A 19,425-nucleotide genomic window follows, 5' to 3' on the forward strand; every position below is an offset into this window, starting at 1 on the left:
TATATATATATATATATATATATGCACATATATATATACAGTAGTATCCAAAGGAATTAGATAAACAGCTTTTTTGCAATATTTTCTCATTAAGTATATATATATATATATATCATATATATATATATTCCTCATTAAGTATATATATATATATATATATATATATATATATATATATATATATATATATATATATATATATATATATATATATATCAGCGACATATCCAAGCCAATATTGATACCAGAATACTAGTTATGGACCCCCAAATTTCTGGCCAAACTCAATTTAAAAATAATTTTGTGTTAGCATCATGTGTATGATAAAAAAATTAAATAAAGCAATTCTTTTTTACTTATTGTGTTGCTATTTTGTAATAATAAAATTTGTTACCATAATCACAAAAATCATTAGCAATTTTGTTTAGAAAAAGCAACATTTGCAAATGATTTTTAAAACAGATTACAAATGTATTTCAAGTCAATTAGAATGCCTAATTTGAATTCATGCAAATGAAATATGGAATATGTTACTATTAGATTAAAATGTAAAATGCACGCTTTGATTGGATTAAGATACGAAACACTTAGCACTTTATATTTTTATAATTCTTTTAATAAAAACATTAATCAAAATCAAAATATACTTAATATGAGTTTTATTATATAATATTATATAGCATCAAGAAGAGGTAGGAAAAAGCGTTCAATTATGATCTTAACTCACTCAGTCAAAATGATATGACTTAATGTTAAAAACAAGCAAACTAGTAAGACTAAAAATCCTAAATCACGCATGAATAGAAGTAAATAAAAAAATTGTTAAGGTCAAATTTTGCTAAAAAAAGCACTTTGACAGTATTGCATTTATCTGATAAGATAAAGAATATTTTTGCATCTATTGTTTTGAATTATTTGCTAACAGAAGATTAGGAGAACAGTCGATTCAATGTCAGCTTTTCAAAAAATGGATTCGTGAAGAATGCACACCTGGTTTATTGCAGTTTAATTGTAAAACCTGTTCTTCTTACAACATTAGTTAAAACACCAATTAAAAACACTTATTATAGTGTAATTTTGTTGTACTTTTGAAAGAAAACTAATTAAGCTTGCAGTTTAATTTTAAACTTCTACCTTCTACCTTCATAATAGAATGTTAGTTATAAAAACTTTTGTTGCAATATGCTCATTTAGAGCTAATTTAAATAAGCAACAATGCTGTTTATTACATAGTTTTATGATATTTAAGTATGCTGTTTATTACATAGTTTTATGATATTTAAGTATAATATGAGAAAAATCCTCCGCTTGCATTTTCATAACTATAATTTACAACCCGATTAAATTCTATAAGCTTTAAACTTTTTCATTTTAAATAATAGTAAAATTGCATTAAAAATATAAATAAATGGTTTTAAACAATAAAATAAATAAAACATTTTTTAAATCCTTATAACATTATAATCACCCCAAAAAACTTGGTTTAGAAAAAAAAAGAAAAAAAATTATAAACTTTTGAATGAGTTAATGACCTTGCTTTGCTTACTTTATTTACTAAAATTTGTTCACAAAAGTTTATATGATACGTTTAACTTATGCAATATGGGTCAACCAAAGACTTCTCGTAGAAGCCACAACAAAAACCTGTCCACATACAGATCTTTACACAGTAAAAATAACAATGCAAATTCTGGGCAAAAGTAAATTTTTGAAGCATTTGTAATTAACCAAACTACAAAAGACACAGAACAAATTCGCGAAGAGGTAGATCAGCATTTGATTCCTGAAATAAGAACAAATATTTTTATATCAAAGAACATTCACTAGATGGACATATGTACATGATGTCCCACCAATCTCAGCAAAAATGGGAAACAATATTTCCATTAGCTATTTATTCTGCAAAAGATCGAGGCTGGTTATGTAGTATTTGTAAAGAATATGGGGATATTCGAGAAGTGTGGAGAACTAAAGGCGCAAACTTTTTGAACAACTATATAAGACATTTACTGCACATAAAAATTCAAAGAGACACAAATACAATACAGAATTGCAGGTAAAAAGTGCAACCGTAACGTTATAAAAAAGTTTTTCCAAACTGTTTACTTTGTGATTAAAAAGAACTGGGCTGTCTGGGAAAACTTTAGTGATATTGTTGAATTTATTCGAGATTTTGGCGATATGGAGATAGATTCACACTTTAAAATTACTAGCAAATGAGTGACATAAACATCAGCAAGTAATCAGGTTGTCAAAATAAAAAGTGATAAATTAGACCACAATGTTTGCACAAAAGTTGTTATGGCCCATGACTTTAATGCTCTTGCTGATGAGACAAGCAACATGGCGGATAGGACTGTCTTTTCTATTTTAATTAGATATGTCGATTCAGATTCTCATACTATTGAAGAAAGATTTCTTGGTTTAGTCCAAGTTAATGGAAGAAAGGATGCGCAAACCTTAAGTGAACATATACAACTAATTTCAAAATCTAAATTAATGGATATCCAGCAACTGTGCTTCCATGGCTTTGATGGAACTAACACAATGAGTGGGGTGTGTAATGGTTTACAAGCTAAGCTAAAAAAAATTTCTCCCCACTCAAAGTACATTAACAGTCGTTGTCATAGTTTAGCTCTTGTGTGCGTACACTTACTGAAAGAATTTGATGTCCTAGTTAGCGTTCATGCTAATATCATAGGGGTTTGGAAAGCCATGAAACATTCCAGCATAAAGGCCTCAATATTTAATGCAGCGCAAAGTACTGACGGTTTAAAACCTGCAAAGTTACTTAAAGCTGCTCCAACGCTTTGGTTATCTCATGGCACTTCTTCAATACGACTTGTTTTAAGATTCGAACAAGTTATAAACAGCCTTGATGCAATTGTTAATGAGAAGTATGATGCAGAGTTGGACAGAGTTGGACAAATTACTTGTTCGTATTAACATAAAACATTTTATTTGCTTTTACTGGCTTAGTCTTAATAAATAAATTTGAAAAGTTTTTACAAACGCAAAACCTAGTATACTCCTTTGAGTATACTAGGTTTTGCATTTGTAAAATTCATCTTTATGAATTTAAAATTAGACCTTTTAAAAAACGAGCTTAACAATATAGCCAATAGTTCATTATTTAACACTCATTCAAATAAATTTCTCAATATCTATAGAGCGTCAAGGACTAGCACGTCGTATAAAAAAAAGAAGTTATTTACACCAGACTAATGAGATTTTAAAGAAAATAAAAAGCCATTTATGAGGAGATTAAAAGAGGAAGTTGATGCAGCATTGCGAATTAATGACGATGTATTTTTAGCATTTGGTGCATTCAACGCAACTGGTGAAAATCAAGATCCACCATTGCTTATTCATATCCAAGAGAATGAAGGCGATGCGTATCATTTTCTCTCTGATTATAGAGAAATTTTAATTAACCTTGAAATAAAACGGAACCTAAAAATTTAAGCTTCATTTAGTAAAAGAAATTTTTAAAAGAAATATATATAAATATATTGTTTATTAAATGTTGCAGTTATAAAGCTTATCTTGTGGGAGAAGCAGTATGGAAATAAACTTGATTTTATTCTTTATATTAGTTAGAAAATAAATGATGAATCGATTTCCATTTTATTTTGTTTTGCCCAAACTTCTTTTTATGAATCCGCAATTATATAAAAACATTCAATTTTCAGTTATTCATAATGGAACAGCAAATATTAGTGAAAATTAAAGATTATATACGTGGTTGTTTTTTGTTTTATTCTCTTTGGTTTAGTTTTGTTTTTACAGAGCATTTTTAAATTGACCAAATTGACAAAATATACAAAGAGCCATGGTCAAGTTGTCAAAACAAAATATTATATGCATGGTGAGGAAAGGTGCAACTGCATGTGTCTCCTGCAAAAGATTGTATGTATGACAAATATATATATAAATTTATATATGTATATATACCAGATGTAGTAACACTCCTTTGTAGCAACAGACACTAGTCAAAGTAGCAGCACTCCCTTGTAGCAGCAGGCTATAAGATGTTTTTATTAAAAAATATATATAATAAAAACATTCAGTATGTTTTTAAAAACATTCTAATCTTTTAATTTGGGTTTTAGTGATTTTTTTAAAAAACAATAAATTCAACTAGTTTCCTCAACTAAATGAATGCATTTTGACATAATTTGACCTTCATTTTGTCTTGATCTTAAACTTATCATTTTGTATAAAAATGATAAGTTTAAGATCTTTACTATAGGAATATATATTTCAGGGGTGGATGCAGGATTTTTGAATTTCAGGATACTTTGAACAAGTTTTGATTGTTAATATTAAATTTGAATGCATTGTAAGATTGTTTGACTTTTTGTGTACTGATTTGTGGGCTTTTGATATTTACATTCACATCTGGTCCTACTGCATTCAAAGACATTATTGGTAATCTATCTTTTGATGTCCTTTTTCTACCAATAGTTGACTTTGCCAGTGTAAATGGAGTAAACATTGAAATGCCTGATGACACCATTCATGATCTCATTAAAGATCAGAAATACTTAAAGTATGCAATACTGTTATCCGAAGATAATAAAATTTGCATGTAGAAGCGAAGAAGCAATTCATAAATACTCCTCCCGGAAATCTCAATCATGCCTGGTGGCTTGCATTTGCCAATTATCTTTTTCTGTTACACATGTCAACTGTAAAACCCACTACAAGTCTAATAAAAATTGTTGATTACATCACCAAAATTGACTGCTTTTGATGGTTTTTAATCAAAAAAATTGGATATGAGTTAAAGGAGTGCGGTACTTTTTTATGATTATGAAATGCATCGAGAGTCTTAATCAAACTGATACAATAGCAATCAACCAGAAAGTATCATAAAGAAATTGCTGTTTTGACGATAACAAAGAAGATCTCTTCATTAAAGTTACAAATGGCCCTCTTCAAGTTCCTGATGTTTCATGTCATTCTAAAAATATTGAACGTCTGGTTGAAGAAGTACCTTTAGTACCTAAGATTTTTACAACATATGAAAAATACCATGCAATGCTTGTTTCCGTTTCAAAATCAAGGCGTAAATAATAAAATTTAGACATTAAAAAGAACTTTATATAAGGATTATGCATTTTCACATTCTTTTTTAGTAAACAAATGTAGGTTTTATTCTTTACAAGGTGTTTTTATTTCCTTTCAGGTGATATGTAAGCAAATAACAGTGGATCACATACCGATATAATATAAGCAAAAAGTACCCCCTTTAAACTAAACTCAAAAAGGCTAATATTTTTCAGGCAGTCATGTTTCATGATGTAGCAACTTTTCCCACTAGTAACGACGCGAAATTTAGAAAAATTAAAAATACAACCCACCCTAATGTTTATACTTATTTCAAATAAGGATGCTTGGCAAAAAACTGTGATAATTGGAGTCTGGGAACAAAAAACCCTTAAAGTTTTTGCCACAACTGCCCTCAACCTGAGAACAACAAGTTGATAAATTTTTGTTTATTACTTTTCTAAACTTAACTTGTATTCATTGATAAATTCTAAATTTTATAGACTGATCTCTTAGCATTCAAAAATTATGACTATATAAAGTTTGCACTCCCCCTCCTTAAATTGAGGGGGTTACAAATTTTATAAGGTCATAATTTTTGAACACTAAGAGATAATCATATGAAATTTAAAATTTGTTGATATAAATATAAATTAGGTCATAATAATTTAAAAAATATTTTATCAACTTGTTACTCTCATGTTGGGGGCAGTTGTGGCTAAAATTTTAGGGCTTTTTTGTTCCAAGGATCTAATCACAATTTTTTGTAAATCATCCTTATTTGACATAAGCATAAATAGATAAAATTTTGAAGTTTGGTTCATGTATGGAAGCTAGCTATCTTAAACAATAAAAATCCTGCATCCACCCCTGATATATATATTCCTATAGTAAAGACCTTAAACTTACTGTTTTTTTTAAAAAATCTCAAATAACAAAAATTGCTGGATCGGCCCCTGTATGTATGTGTGTGTGTATATAAATATATGTATGTGAGTGTGTATGTACATGTATATACATATATATATATATATATATATATATATACATATATATATATATATATATATATATATATATATATATATATATATATATATACATATATATATATATATATATATATATATATATATATATATATATATATATATATATATATATATATATATATATATATATAAAGTTATGTATATATACATAACTACAGTAATGGCCAAAAAATTAAGGCAGGCTACGTTTTTTAAACTTTTTTAACTTATTGTTTATTTATGGCGTTATTACCTTGGATATAAATAATTTTTTAATTATATTTTGATTTTTGAAGATATTTCGATTTATTTTACACCGTCAGGTTGCCATAGTTTTGATATTATGGGTAAAAAGCATGATATTAATAACTTTGTTAAAGGTAAAATAAACACACTATTTTCGGAGGGCTATCCTCAAAGTAGTATAGCAAAACAATTAAAAATATCAAGATGTGCCAAGCAAAATACTTAACGTGTGCAAGACTATTCAAATCGCAAAAATTGTGGTAGAAAACGTGTGAGTACATCACGAGAAGACCGTTTTTTAAAGAATGTTGTTAATAGTGAGCCCCACACAACATCTGCAAGGTTATGGAAACACAACATCTGCAACTTGTTAAGGAAAGGGGACTTACTATTAATTCGAGAACAATTAGAAGAAGGTTGTGTTATGACTTTGGTCTAGTTACAAGAAGACCAGCTAAAAAACCTTTATTAACTCCATCTCAATTACAAGCTAGGATTAAATTTTGTAAGAGTTTAAAAGACAAGACACTGGAATGGTGGGAACGCGTAATGTTTACAGACGAAAGTACATTTCAACAAATTAGAAGCACGGGCTATAACTATGTTAGAAAACCTGTGGGAGAATGCCTGAATCCAAAGTATACCATAAAAACAGTAAAACATCCTCCTTTCAGTCATGGTATGGGGAGCAATCACAGCGCAAGGCCAATGCAGGTTGCACATCTTTAAAAAAGGTGAAAAAGTCAAGGCACAAAAGTATCTAAGTGTATTGAAAGACAAAGTGAAACTGCACATGGAAATTACTAAAACCAGCATTTTCCAGCAAGATTCAGCACCTTGTCATACAGCTAAAACAGTTAAGAAGTGGTTTACTGATAATAAAATTAATATTATTATCTAATTGGCCCTCAAGTTCACCCAACCATAATGTTACCGAGAACTGCTGGAATATAATGAAGCAGAAAGTTGCAGCACATAAGCCAAAATCTGAAGAACATCTTCAAAAAGTTCTTAAAGAAGTGTGCACTAATGAAATCACTTTTGTAAAACATTAGTACATAGTATGCCAAGAAGAATACAAGCTGTGCTTGATAATAAGGGACATCCGACAAAGTATTGAACTATAAGTCATTTAAACTTTTGCTATAATTTGGTGCTATAACTATTATTTTATTGAATATTAACAACCTTTGATAAGTTTTATCTATTTTCTTTCATTTATTTTACATTTTCTATTGTGTTTATTCAATAAAAAATTGACACTGCAAAGTTTGAGTTATTTTTATGACATGCCTTAATGTTTTGGCCACTACTGTATATATTTAATACATATATATTTATATCAGAGCCGTAACCACAATTTTGATATTGGGGGGGGGGGGGGGGCCTGGGGTTTCTTCAATTGAAAAAAAAATTTTTTTTTAATTATTGGGAGGCCTATGCCCCCCTGGTCCCCCCGGCGGTTACGGCTCTGTATATACATACACACAAATATATATATATATGTATATATATATATATATATATATATATATATATATATATATATATATAGATATATATATATATATATGTGCATGTGTGTGCCTGTTTGTGTGGGTATAGATATGTATATATACACACATATATGCATATATTTATATATTTAAATTTTATATATATATGTGTGTATATATAGCTATGCATATTTATACACGCATATATATATGCATAAATTTATATGTTTATATATATATATATACATATATATATATATATATATATATATATATATATATATATATATATATATATATTTATATGTATATATACACATTTATATATGTGTGTGTGTATGTACACATATATATGTGTGTGTAGGTGTATGTGTTTATATATATAAAGTTATGTATATATACATAAATAACTATATATATATATATATATATATATATATATATATATATATATATATATATATATATATATATATATATACACACACACACATACACACACATATATGTGTGTATATATATAGCTATATATATATACACACACATATATGTGTATATATATATATATATATATATATATATATATATATATATATATATATATATATATATATAGTATTTTGTTTTGACAAATTGCTTGTTTTAAAAATACTCTTCTACTCTAAATAGACTTTAAAAAAGATCAAAGTATTAAAGTTATTCAATCCAAACTTAATTAAAAACTAAATTTAAAATGGTTTTATCATAGCAAGTCAGCTTAGGATTAAATAAGCTGGTGTGGGGTATATATTATGCTATCTTATGTGAAAAAGCAACGATGTGTGATATGAACCACATTCGATAGTTAAAAAAAGGCACACAGATGCAAGTCTTTCTAGATTTGTTAGAGAGTTTCAGACAAAATAAAATTAACTGAAAAATAAGTATCCTCTTTGATTGTAGTGGCCTTCTTTGGAGCTTTGGGGAGATAAATTTAAAAAAAAAAGTTCTATTTTTGGTTTATCAATCCAACAAAACAAAATCTACAGACAATTTTAAGACATGACATTTCAAAAGCATGCAGAAAATAATTTATTCAACGTTGTACCATGCAAGTACTGCAACCTCAAATCAATTTTCCTAAATGCAGCTGTGAAAAAAGGTACCTGAGAGAGAGCATGACTCTCAGCGTTGATTTGCATTACTACAGTGACATTGTATGAGCTTGAGAAAGTAACATTTTACAATATATGAGCTTGAATGTCATCAAGCAACTCTCTGATGATGATGATGATGATGATGATGATGATGATGATGATGATGATGATGATGATGATGATGATGATGATGATGATGATGATGATGATGATGATGATGATTTAGACACAAAAAAATGTGGCAAATGAAACTTGCACATAAATTATACCATCTGTTCTTGAATTAAAAGTTTTATTCAAAAAAGCTTATTCATAAGAAAACTGCAAACAAAAATGGAACAAAAAATGGTGAAAGTCAGATGTTACAATATTTAACACAAGACTTTGATAGAGTAGGTTTTCAAGCAGAGGTGCTACACTTGTATTTTTACAAAATTTAAATCCAGCACCAATGTTGCTATTAAAGCTGAGATTCTTTATTTATTAGATAGATTAAATATCCAAGACAATTGGAATTGATGGTGAACATCCTTACCTACTCAAGCAATGTGCTAACTTATGCTTAGTAATATTAAGAATATTCTCTGCTGAGAATATTCTTAATATTATTAAAATTATCAAAAAAAAAAATTTCTTTTTGTGATTGATTTATTGAAAATCTTATAACAAAATTAATTTCTAACCTTTTAACCTGATCAACAGCATACCTAAGCTGCATGTTGTATTCTTTCTATAAAAAAAAACATAATTTAACAAATTTTGTTTGTTTGTTAAAAAAATGTTAGTTATGCAACAATGAACAACATTAAATTAAAGAAAATTCAAAAAACAATCAAATCAACTTTAAAAATTTATTTGAATGTTGTCCTTTCTTTTACTTAATGCAGTTCTTTGTTGCTTATTTAAGGTATTTAAAAAAAATAAACTAACGAACTTTAAAATTTAATTCTAAATTAGGCAATAGATTTTAGTCAGGTCTAGTTCTATCTAAAATGACTAATATTTCATGGCATAAATAATATCTAATGCCTGGTTTAATAATCTTCATATATTAGTTTGAAATTAGAGTTGTTTATCTACTTTTCTAGCACTGATTCTGAAAATTGTGATTACTTGGATGTTTATCTCAGTTACATTCCTAAATTTCTTCTCAATGAAAGCAGAAGTGTCTATTGTCAAGTTCATCTATTCTCTAGGATACAGTAATCAGTGATTTTAGGTAACATGACTTTGTAGATTTTTTAATTAAATTGTGATAATACTGCTTTCATGTATCTAATGTTTTGCATTTTTCATGTACCTAATGTTTCATTATTATTCACAGGAAAGAGTGAAAGAGAACTAAAAATCCAGAGAAATGGTAATGTTGAGGGACATAAATCCAGAAACAAAATCATTATAAGAAAAAGAGAATTGAGAAGAAACCACACATTTATTGTAAAAATACAAAAAGTACTTTGAAAAAAATTAAAAAGACAAAAGCTGTTGACTTAGGGAGATTGTACTCCTTTTAGGAAGTGACCGGGGATCTGGTTCCAGCAAAAATGAGACTTTTTGCAAACCTGGCCCTAGCCTTGGCAAAATTATAAGATTTAGCAGGAGTTGATAGCTGGGGCCAGAAAAAAATTTATAATTCTTTATATATTATAATTTTATACTTACATTTACTATTTATTAAATACTGAGATATACTTATATATATTTAAACTCTAATTTACTTCCAAAAAGGTTGCAAGCAACCACTATTAAATTATGAGTTACTTTAAAATAGAGGATATGTTAAAAAGCTAGGAAACTGTTAACTAAAGACTTAAAAAGTTTTAGGTTGTATAAAAAAGGAAAACATGAAGATGGGTAAGAGTTAAAAAGTTTTTTTGATTTGCAAGGAAAACTGGATTAATAAAAGTTTTTATTGCATGAAGGGACAGATACAATAAAAGGATGCAACTTAATGAATGAGAAGCCAAGCAAGAATGAGTTTTGGTTTATTTTAATAGAGATGATAGCTCGTTTGAGCATTGACCATGATTAGAGAAACAGGATAAAAAAGGCAGGCTAAAGCCTGATGATGATGATGATGATGATGATGATGATGATGATGATGATGATGATGATGATGATGATGATGATGATGATGATGATGATGATGATGACAATAATGATGATGATGATGATAATAATGATGATGGTAATGATGATTATGATGATCGTGTTGATCATAATAATGTTTATATATGCATATATATACAGAGATAACATGAACTTTGAAAATATATATACTTTAGGATGTATAAATGTTTATGCAACCCCGGTCATAAACCCAGCCCCAGCCCCAGCTATATAGGAAACAAAGTAAATATGTTTAAAAAAAGGATTCCTGACAATGCCAGAAAAGAGATAAGATAAGAGAGCATATAAAGAGGGTACATTGTGTCGACTCGTACTATTGCAGAGCTAAAACAATCAGAAAATATTTTGAGTCATAATTATCTGTATATCAGCCTTATGAACTACAAGTAGATTTTTGTCAAGAAAAGAGACTTAAAGTTGGTAAAAGTTGTGTATTTGTGTATATTACTGATCAATATTCTATTATGAAGAGCAAGTACAGCATTCTAAACACATTGAGGAAGATGTTATCAGAACAGTATCATGAGTACTGTAAGAATGCATTTTTTTAAATAATCAAGCTAAAGTTAAGTCCGTCACTTTTATTGTTCATGCCTGCATTCAAGAAGTTAATGCAGCACATAGAAGCATCGACCACTGTTTAAAGAAAATAGAGCAATTTAGTCCATAAGGTGGGGAAATCTTTATACCATTCTTCAGATGAAAAAAACCAAATAGTGAATATCCAGGCTGTCTGAAGATTTTACAAATTCACAATTATTAACATTATTTATTACTTTATTTGCTTAGCTAACTTATATAAAAAGCAAGACTACCATTACAAATTAACACAAACCATACAATTAATATGATTAACCAACATAGTAATACACCAAATAAGAGTTTTGATTTGGGCAGGTATACTCTAGATACAGAAACATGTTATTACTCAAAAAAGAAACTTTTTTTATTTCAATTACTCTTTATTTTTTTTTAAACTTTCTGGATTCAAGCTTAGAAATTTAATTGTACAAAATATAATAGGGAAGTGCTCTAAATATACAGGGATTATGATATGAGTGTATACATACACACACACAGATATATATATATACACACACACACACACACACACACACACACACACACACACACACACACACACACACACTTATATCATAGTTTTAAAGAGAATGCTAATAAAACAGGCCAGAAAAAGTTTAAAAACTTGAATAAAGTTGTTTTTTTTTAATGATAGATTGCTTGCTCAAACCAAACCCTCAGACAGCTAACATGCCTTTAACAAGATTATTTTGATACTTTTTTATTAATTAATTTATATCAAAGGAATACAAAAAACATACCAAAAAATGCTGTAAAAAAAACGACACAAATTTTTTAACTAAATTCTGCTCTACTTTCTTCTAAAATCCAACTGCTATTCATTAATTATATTATTTTGACAATGGTTATTAAAAGTCGCATATAATTGCTTATAGTGACCAGTTTAGTCACATTTAAAAATTTTTTTAAAGACTTTCATAAGATCTAAAAGTAAAGATGCACAAAAATAGGCCTAAAAGTAGTTTGCCAAGCAACAACCTGGAAAATAATAGACATAAAAAATGGCTCCATAATTAGTCACGGAGTAATAGAAAAAAGATTACGAATTCCAGAGAGTTACTTCAGAAATACTCTGAAAACATTTAAAATGACAGGTGGCATTCAACATAATGCAGGATTTGGAAGATTAAAAAAACTATGGAGCACAAAAAGCAGTCTTATATTTTGTTAAGTAAGAGTCAATTTAAGGTTAAGTTATTATACACATTTAACAAAAACCATGAAAAATGTTTCTACTCAAATAGAGTTAGAAACATTAAATTAGGAAAAACATTAGTGTTTGTACAGCTATTAGATACCCATGCTCACAAGATTAAGGTGGTGTAGGGAGAGAATTAACTAGAAAAAACTGCATAGTTCCATCAGTAGACATGCTGATTGATCAAAATAAGTGATGGCAGTTTTAGGAAAATATGATGCTTGCACACACAGCCTATATAGTCAAAGCATGGATGAAAGAAAACATAGAGGATGATTTATTGTTCTGACCAGCTTGATCACTAAATTGGAATTTGAGGGAGAGAGAGAGAGAGAGAGAGAGAGAGAGAGAGAGAGAGAGAGAGAGAGAGAGAGAGAGAGAGAGAGAGAGAGAGAGAGAGAGAGAGAGAGAGAGAGAGAGAGAGAGTAAGAGAGATAGATGTGCCATTACAAATAATTAGTTCAAATAAATCAGCACAAATTTATAACGAAAAAAAATACCCCTGTTAAAAAATTTACAATTCTCTGCAATGCCCCTTTGGAAGTCGCCATATGACAATTTATCTTTAAATTTTGCTTTTTTTTTTTGATAATTTATTTTTTGGATAATTTTTTTTTAACTTTAATAGGACTGCAGCAAAGAATTATTTTTATATGAAGATAATGACGCAAAAATTTTAGTTAACGCAAAGAACGCGTTTAACTCGCTAAACAGAAAAACCGCACTAAAGTAAATACGCCAATTAACAGCCATTAACCATTTACTGGCCACTTTTAAAAGCTTTTCTCATAAAAATCTATGGCACAAGTTGTCCTATATTATTATTTAAACTCAATGACTTCATTAAAACTTTGTAAATATTGCAATTTCAGGAAAGTTCTAGAAGGTTTTAGACGCTAAAACTAAATGTTAAAAACATTATAATAAATGTAACAATTTTTACGCTTTGTTTTCTTAAATTCATACTTTATAATCTTTTTTTTGTGCGTTGCAAGTATTTGTGCCAGTCCATTCAGGAAGGAAAAAAAAGATAAATATCTCATGTAAACTTTGAAACAAAAGTATTTAGTTGATGTTTCGCATATAATGTTTTAACTGAATTAGATTAATCCTTTTGTACAGTGGCGGACTGGGCCGGCGGGACACCGGGACATTTCCCGGTGGGCCGGTCAAACAACGTTTAAAATACATCTTATAAATTTATTAAAATTGTTAAAATTACAAAATTTTAAATTTTTCAGATTGCATTTTAAAAATAAAAAATCTTAAGAACGTTATTGGCAGTTCTTATTCTCATTTTTTTTCTTTATTCTAATATTTTATAAGGTTTTTTTTATATATTATATATATATATATATATATATATATATATATATATATATATATATATATATATATATATATATATATATATATATTTGTTTTATAATGTTATATTTATATAGTATAAAAATACCAAATACTGGTATTGCAATCACATAAAGAGAAAATATGTTTTAATACATTTATTTCATTTTATTTTTTCACCTTGCACTTTCGTCCGGTGATATTTAAAATTAACTCTTAACAGGTTGTCTATTTAACTATTTTTTCCCACATGTTTTACTATTCATCAATTAATTTAACCCAATAACGCAGGCTCATAGAATTTATATATAGAAACAATTTAAACAAAATTGTTAACTTATACTGCATCCAACTGGAAGTGCTCATTTTATTTTAATTATATAATATTATTATTATTTTATAAACTATATATATGTAAGATGATTTATTGTTCTTTTCATACATTTTTGATAAATCTTATTTTCTTAAAGCGTATACTATCAATGCAAACTTTAATAATAAATTATCGATTAATTTTTGTTTAGGCGTTAATGGGTTAAATAAATACTTATTGTATTATATTGTTAAATTATTTACGTTTATTATTTAGAAAAAATGGAAAAAAGAAAATTTAAAGGAGGTGCTCAAAAAGAGAGAGAAAAGCGACAAAAAATCATGCAAGAAGCTGCTAAAAATACTCTTAAATTAAGTGATATGCTTGCTTCAACTTCTTTGATCAATGCATTTGATATTGAAATTTTGAATAAGGATTTGGATTTAAGTTTATCAGTTTCGAGGAATGATGATACTATTATGAGTCCCATTGGCGCAGATAAAGTTGAAACATCAATTCTCGAAGAAATAACTTTAGTTTCAACTTCCACCCAGGCCAATAATGAAATGATAACACCAACAAACAAAATATTTAATTTCTTATTAGATAATTATTTCATAAGGCCAGAAAATCAAAATTATGAAGAGTTTTTTAAAAAACATCCATGCCAACCAACCATTGATGACATAACTAATCTACCTTTTAAACCAAATTTAATATTTTATAGAGAAGATAAAGTAAATAGGCGTTGGCTGTCATACATTTATGAAAAAAATGCTCTATTTTGTACCATGTGTTTGGCTTACAGTGATATTACAAACGAGATTTCGTTTGTAAATCGTGGAATGACGGACTGGAGGCACACTTTGCAACGTGTTAAAGAACATGAAAATAGTAAAACTCATGAAAATTATGTAAATTGTCATATGCTCAAATCTAAAGGCAAAGATATTTGTAATTTAATGTTCACAAATGAAGGAAGCATACGTCAGAAAAATATTATTGAACAAAAGCAAGTATTGGAAAGAATTATAGATATTGTAAAATTAATTGGAAAAAGAGGATTAGCTTTTCGCGCTCACCGATCTGAATCTGTTTCTTCACTTTCACTTGAAAATAATCAAGAAGACCATGGTAATTTTTTAGAAATAATATTGCTACTCTCTAAACATGACGCTGTTTTAAAATTACATTTATCAAGAGTCATCAAAGAAAAGAAGAAAAATAATGAAACATCTGCGGGAACTAAAGGTAGAGGCAGTTTCATTTCATTAATTTCAAAATCTACTATTAACCAGGTAATTTTGGCCAGTGGAAAATTAGTTTAAGATTTTATTAGATATTTTGTTAGATAGTATTTTGTTAGATATACAGGAAGCAGGTATTTTTTCTTTGCAAATTGACACCACACAGGACATAACACAAAAGGATCAGTGCTCAATTGTTGTCCGATATGTAAAGGGAAATATTTATGAACGTGTAGTAGCTGTTTTAAATTCCAAATCGTCTACAGGGAAAGACATGTGCAATTTAGTTAGTACTTTTATTAAAAACAGTGGATTATATATTAAAAATTGTATCGGTAATTCGACAGACGGAACAGCAAACATGCGTGGACAGTATAATGGATTCACCAGTTGGTTAAGTAAAGAATCGCCTGGTCAAATTCACGTTTGGTGTTATGCTCACGTATTGAATTTAGTTGTCACAGATGCTACTAGTTCGGTAATTGAAGGTACTTCTCTCTTTCAATTACTCAACTCGTGTGCCGTATTTCTAAGAGAATCTTATCAACGTATGGATGTTTGGGAAAACACCAGTGTAAAAGTAAGGTATCAGAGACTTAACGTTATAGGTGAAACAAGATGGTCAGCAAAAGAAACAGCACTTAAAAAATTTTTTGGGCATTATGATAACAAAGAAACCTCATTATATGTAGACTTATTGATAACTTTGAATTATTTTGTGTCTAATGTATCTTTCAATGCTCAAATTAGGCACACTGCATCAACACTAATGGAGTCTTTATTGAAATTTAAAGTTATACTTTACAGCGCATATTTATTTAACAATTTTTCAATATATTAGACCGTTATCTAAATATTTACAAACCAGCGATTTAAATTATTTAACAGTTTATAATATGGTAACTTCCACATTAAATTCGTTAAAAAAATTTTCACGTGATTTTAGTAATGTAAAAGAAAAGTCAAATTCATTTGTTAAACGTGCGAATACACTACTTGAAGAGGAAAATTGTGAAATAATTGTCGAATAAGATATACCAGAAGAGAGATTTAGACGACGAAAGAGAATGCCCGACGAAATAACCGAAGATCATGAATTTCAAAACCAATCGAAAAATATAAAATAACCACGTTTAACGTAATTATGGATACCACAATAAATACTATAGAAAACCGTTTTAAAAATCATGGAAAATTATATGCAGACATGGCAATATTAGACCCTAAAAATTTTACCGACAATAAATATTCAGAAAACAGTTTAGAAGAGCTCAGTAAATTACTAGTAAAATATCATAAAACAGCTACAGCGTCAAATTTAAGGGAGGAATTAACTGATTTAATGACAAAATGGGACGACTTTAAAATATCTATGCAAGATATATATAACACCGATGAATTAACTGATTCAGATTCAGAAATAATAAGTGAAGTATGCCTCAAAAACAAAAAGAGTTTTTATTGCTGTTTTAATTTCTTGGCTAAGTATAGTTTATATAGCAAAGTATACAGCAATGTTTATTTTGCATATAAATTTATGTTAACATTATCTTCGACACAAGTAGCTTGTGAACCTAGTTTTTCCAAATTAAAAATTATATAAAATAGACTCAGATCTTCCTTGTCACAAGATAATTTGCAGTTTTTGATGCTTATGGCGATAGAGAAGGATATTATGGTTATTTTAAATAATTATACAATAATAGATAAAATAAGAGAAAATGCTCCTGGTGTTAGTAAATATTTAAATGGTTAAGAATCTTTTGTTTATTTATTTTTTATTAAGTATGTATTTATATGCAATATTATATTAAAATATTATTTTATATTATATTGTTGTTTTTTTTTGAGGCCGGTCCACTTGGGGTTTCCCGGGCCGCTCAAATTTGCCAGTCCGCTACTGCTTTTCTAATAAACCATTTACTGGCCGGTTAATTAATCCATTTACCTGATACCATTTATTGGCCATAGCCAATAAATGGTATTAGAAATAAAAATTTTTAGTTTCACATTTTTATATAGGATTTTCTTACACTTAGTTATTATTCATGTGTGAGAAAAGTTAAGTTAAGATATTAACAACATCCACATTTTAAAATAATTTCTGATTTTCTGAGTTCATTCTACTTTTAAAGTTACTTTAAAAGTAGAATGCTTAATCATTTTAAACTTACTTTTAAAATCATTTTAAAGTTACTAATTTTAAAGTTACATTAGAGGTAGAATGAACTCAGAAAATTTTAGTTAATTATAATTATAGTTAATTATGTTCTGATAACGTTGATTTAATAAAAATACACCATTAAAGTAAATATATGATTTTTCTAAAAGTATTTTATGAATGTATGTTTTTATTTTTAATAGATAATAATATTATATGAAACCGTGAAACCAGTTATTTCAACAAGGATAATAAAAAAATGCATGCTGTGGACTGAGAATATCATGAAACTAGCAGTACATGCAGTTGCATCAGGTATGTCTCAACGGAAAGCAAGTGTATCATATTAAGTTCCACGATTAACTCTGCAAACCATAATCTCTAGAAAGTCCAAAATAGGAGCAAAACCAGGAAAAAAGTCAATGCTAGGTGACCTTGAAGAAAAATTAATTGATTATGCTGGTAATTGTGCCCAAATAGGAATCGGTTTTGGGAAAAAAACCTTTATCATTTATGCTGCTAAGCTTGCTAAAAAACATAACATAAATTTAAAAAAATGGTCGACCTAGTGAAAAGTGGTGGCAACAACTTAAAAAGAGACACTTGTTGTGTTAGTCTTTGTTGTCCAGAAGCTACAGCTTCTATACGACACATGTGTATGGATAGGATAAAGGTTTTCAAATATTTTACTTCTTTAGAAGTTCTGAAACAAAGTAAGAATTTACAGGACAAACCAGAATGTATGTGGAACATAGATGAAACAGGGATGCAACTAGAGCATAAACCTAGACGTGTTGTTGCCAGGAAAGACTCAAAATATATTCAGAGTCTAACAAGTGGCAACAAGGAAACAATTACTGTTATATGTTGTATAAATGCCGCTGGTCAAGTCATACCACCTCATATAATAGGGAACGGAAAAACTGTACGAACTCTTTATGGTTTTGATACCGAAAATGCTCCAAGAGGAGCAACATGGAGTGTATCTGAAAAGGGCTGGAAAAAACGAGGTATTGCGAAGTTATAGTTTGAGAAAACATTTCTTCCAAATATTGACTCAGCAAGACCACAGATTTTAATCCTAGATGAACATGACTCACAGAATTTTGTTGAAATGATTGAGCTAGCTATCGTAAAACAAAATGAAATTGTCGAGCTTCCAGCTCACACCAGCAACTTGTTGCAGCCTTGTGACAAAACAGTTTTTAAGTCACTGAAAACTGTTTATTCTAAGGAATGCCAAATAATGATGAATGACTGCCCAGGTGTAGTAGTTTCGCATTCTAACTTTTGCGGTTTGTTTTCAAAAGTGTGGAAATATGCTATGACTGACGCAAATATACGCTCAGGATTTAGAGCTTGTGGAATTTATCCCTTTAATCCAGATGCTATTCCTAAAGAGGTATACATCCCAAATATTTTATATAGTAAAATTTCAGATGCTGTTCCAGGTCAAAATGCATGC

The 19,425-nt window shown here is 28.5% G+C and overlaps 1 protein-coding gene across 1 annotated transcript in view; it reads right to left on the bottom strand.

Annotated features, from left to right (window-relative positions):
• LOC100206515 (NADH dehydrogenase [ubiquinone] 1 alpha subcomplex subunit 7) overlaps positions 1-13,564 on the bottom strand; it is a 17,086-nt gene extending 3,522 nt beyond the window's left edge. Inside the window, exons 1-2 of the mRNA XM_065801160.1 lie at positions 13,393-13,564; positions 9,645-9,691 (exon numbers count right to left, since the gene is read on the bottom strand). Of these exons, the coding sequence (XP_065657232.1) occupies positions 9,645-9,691; positions 13,393-13,443 (98 nt within the window). The 5' untranslated portion in view covers positions 13,444-13,564. The remainder of the gene's footprint in view (positions 1-9,644; positions 9,692-13,392) is intronic.
• Between the last annotated feature and the right edge of the window lie 5,861 nt (positions 13,565-19,425).

Source organism: Hydra vulgaris, chromosome 07 (genome assembly GCF_038396675.1).
Source record: "Hydra vulgaris chromosome 07, alternate assembly HydraT2T_AEP".
NCBI classification, from domain to species: Eukaryota; Metazoa; Cnidaria; class Hydrozoa; order Anthoathecata; family Hydridae; genus Hydra; species Hydra vulgaris.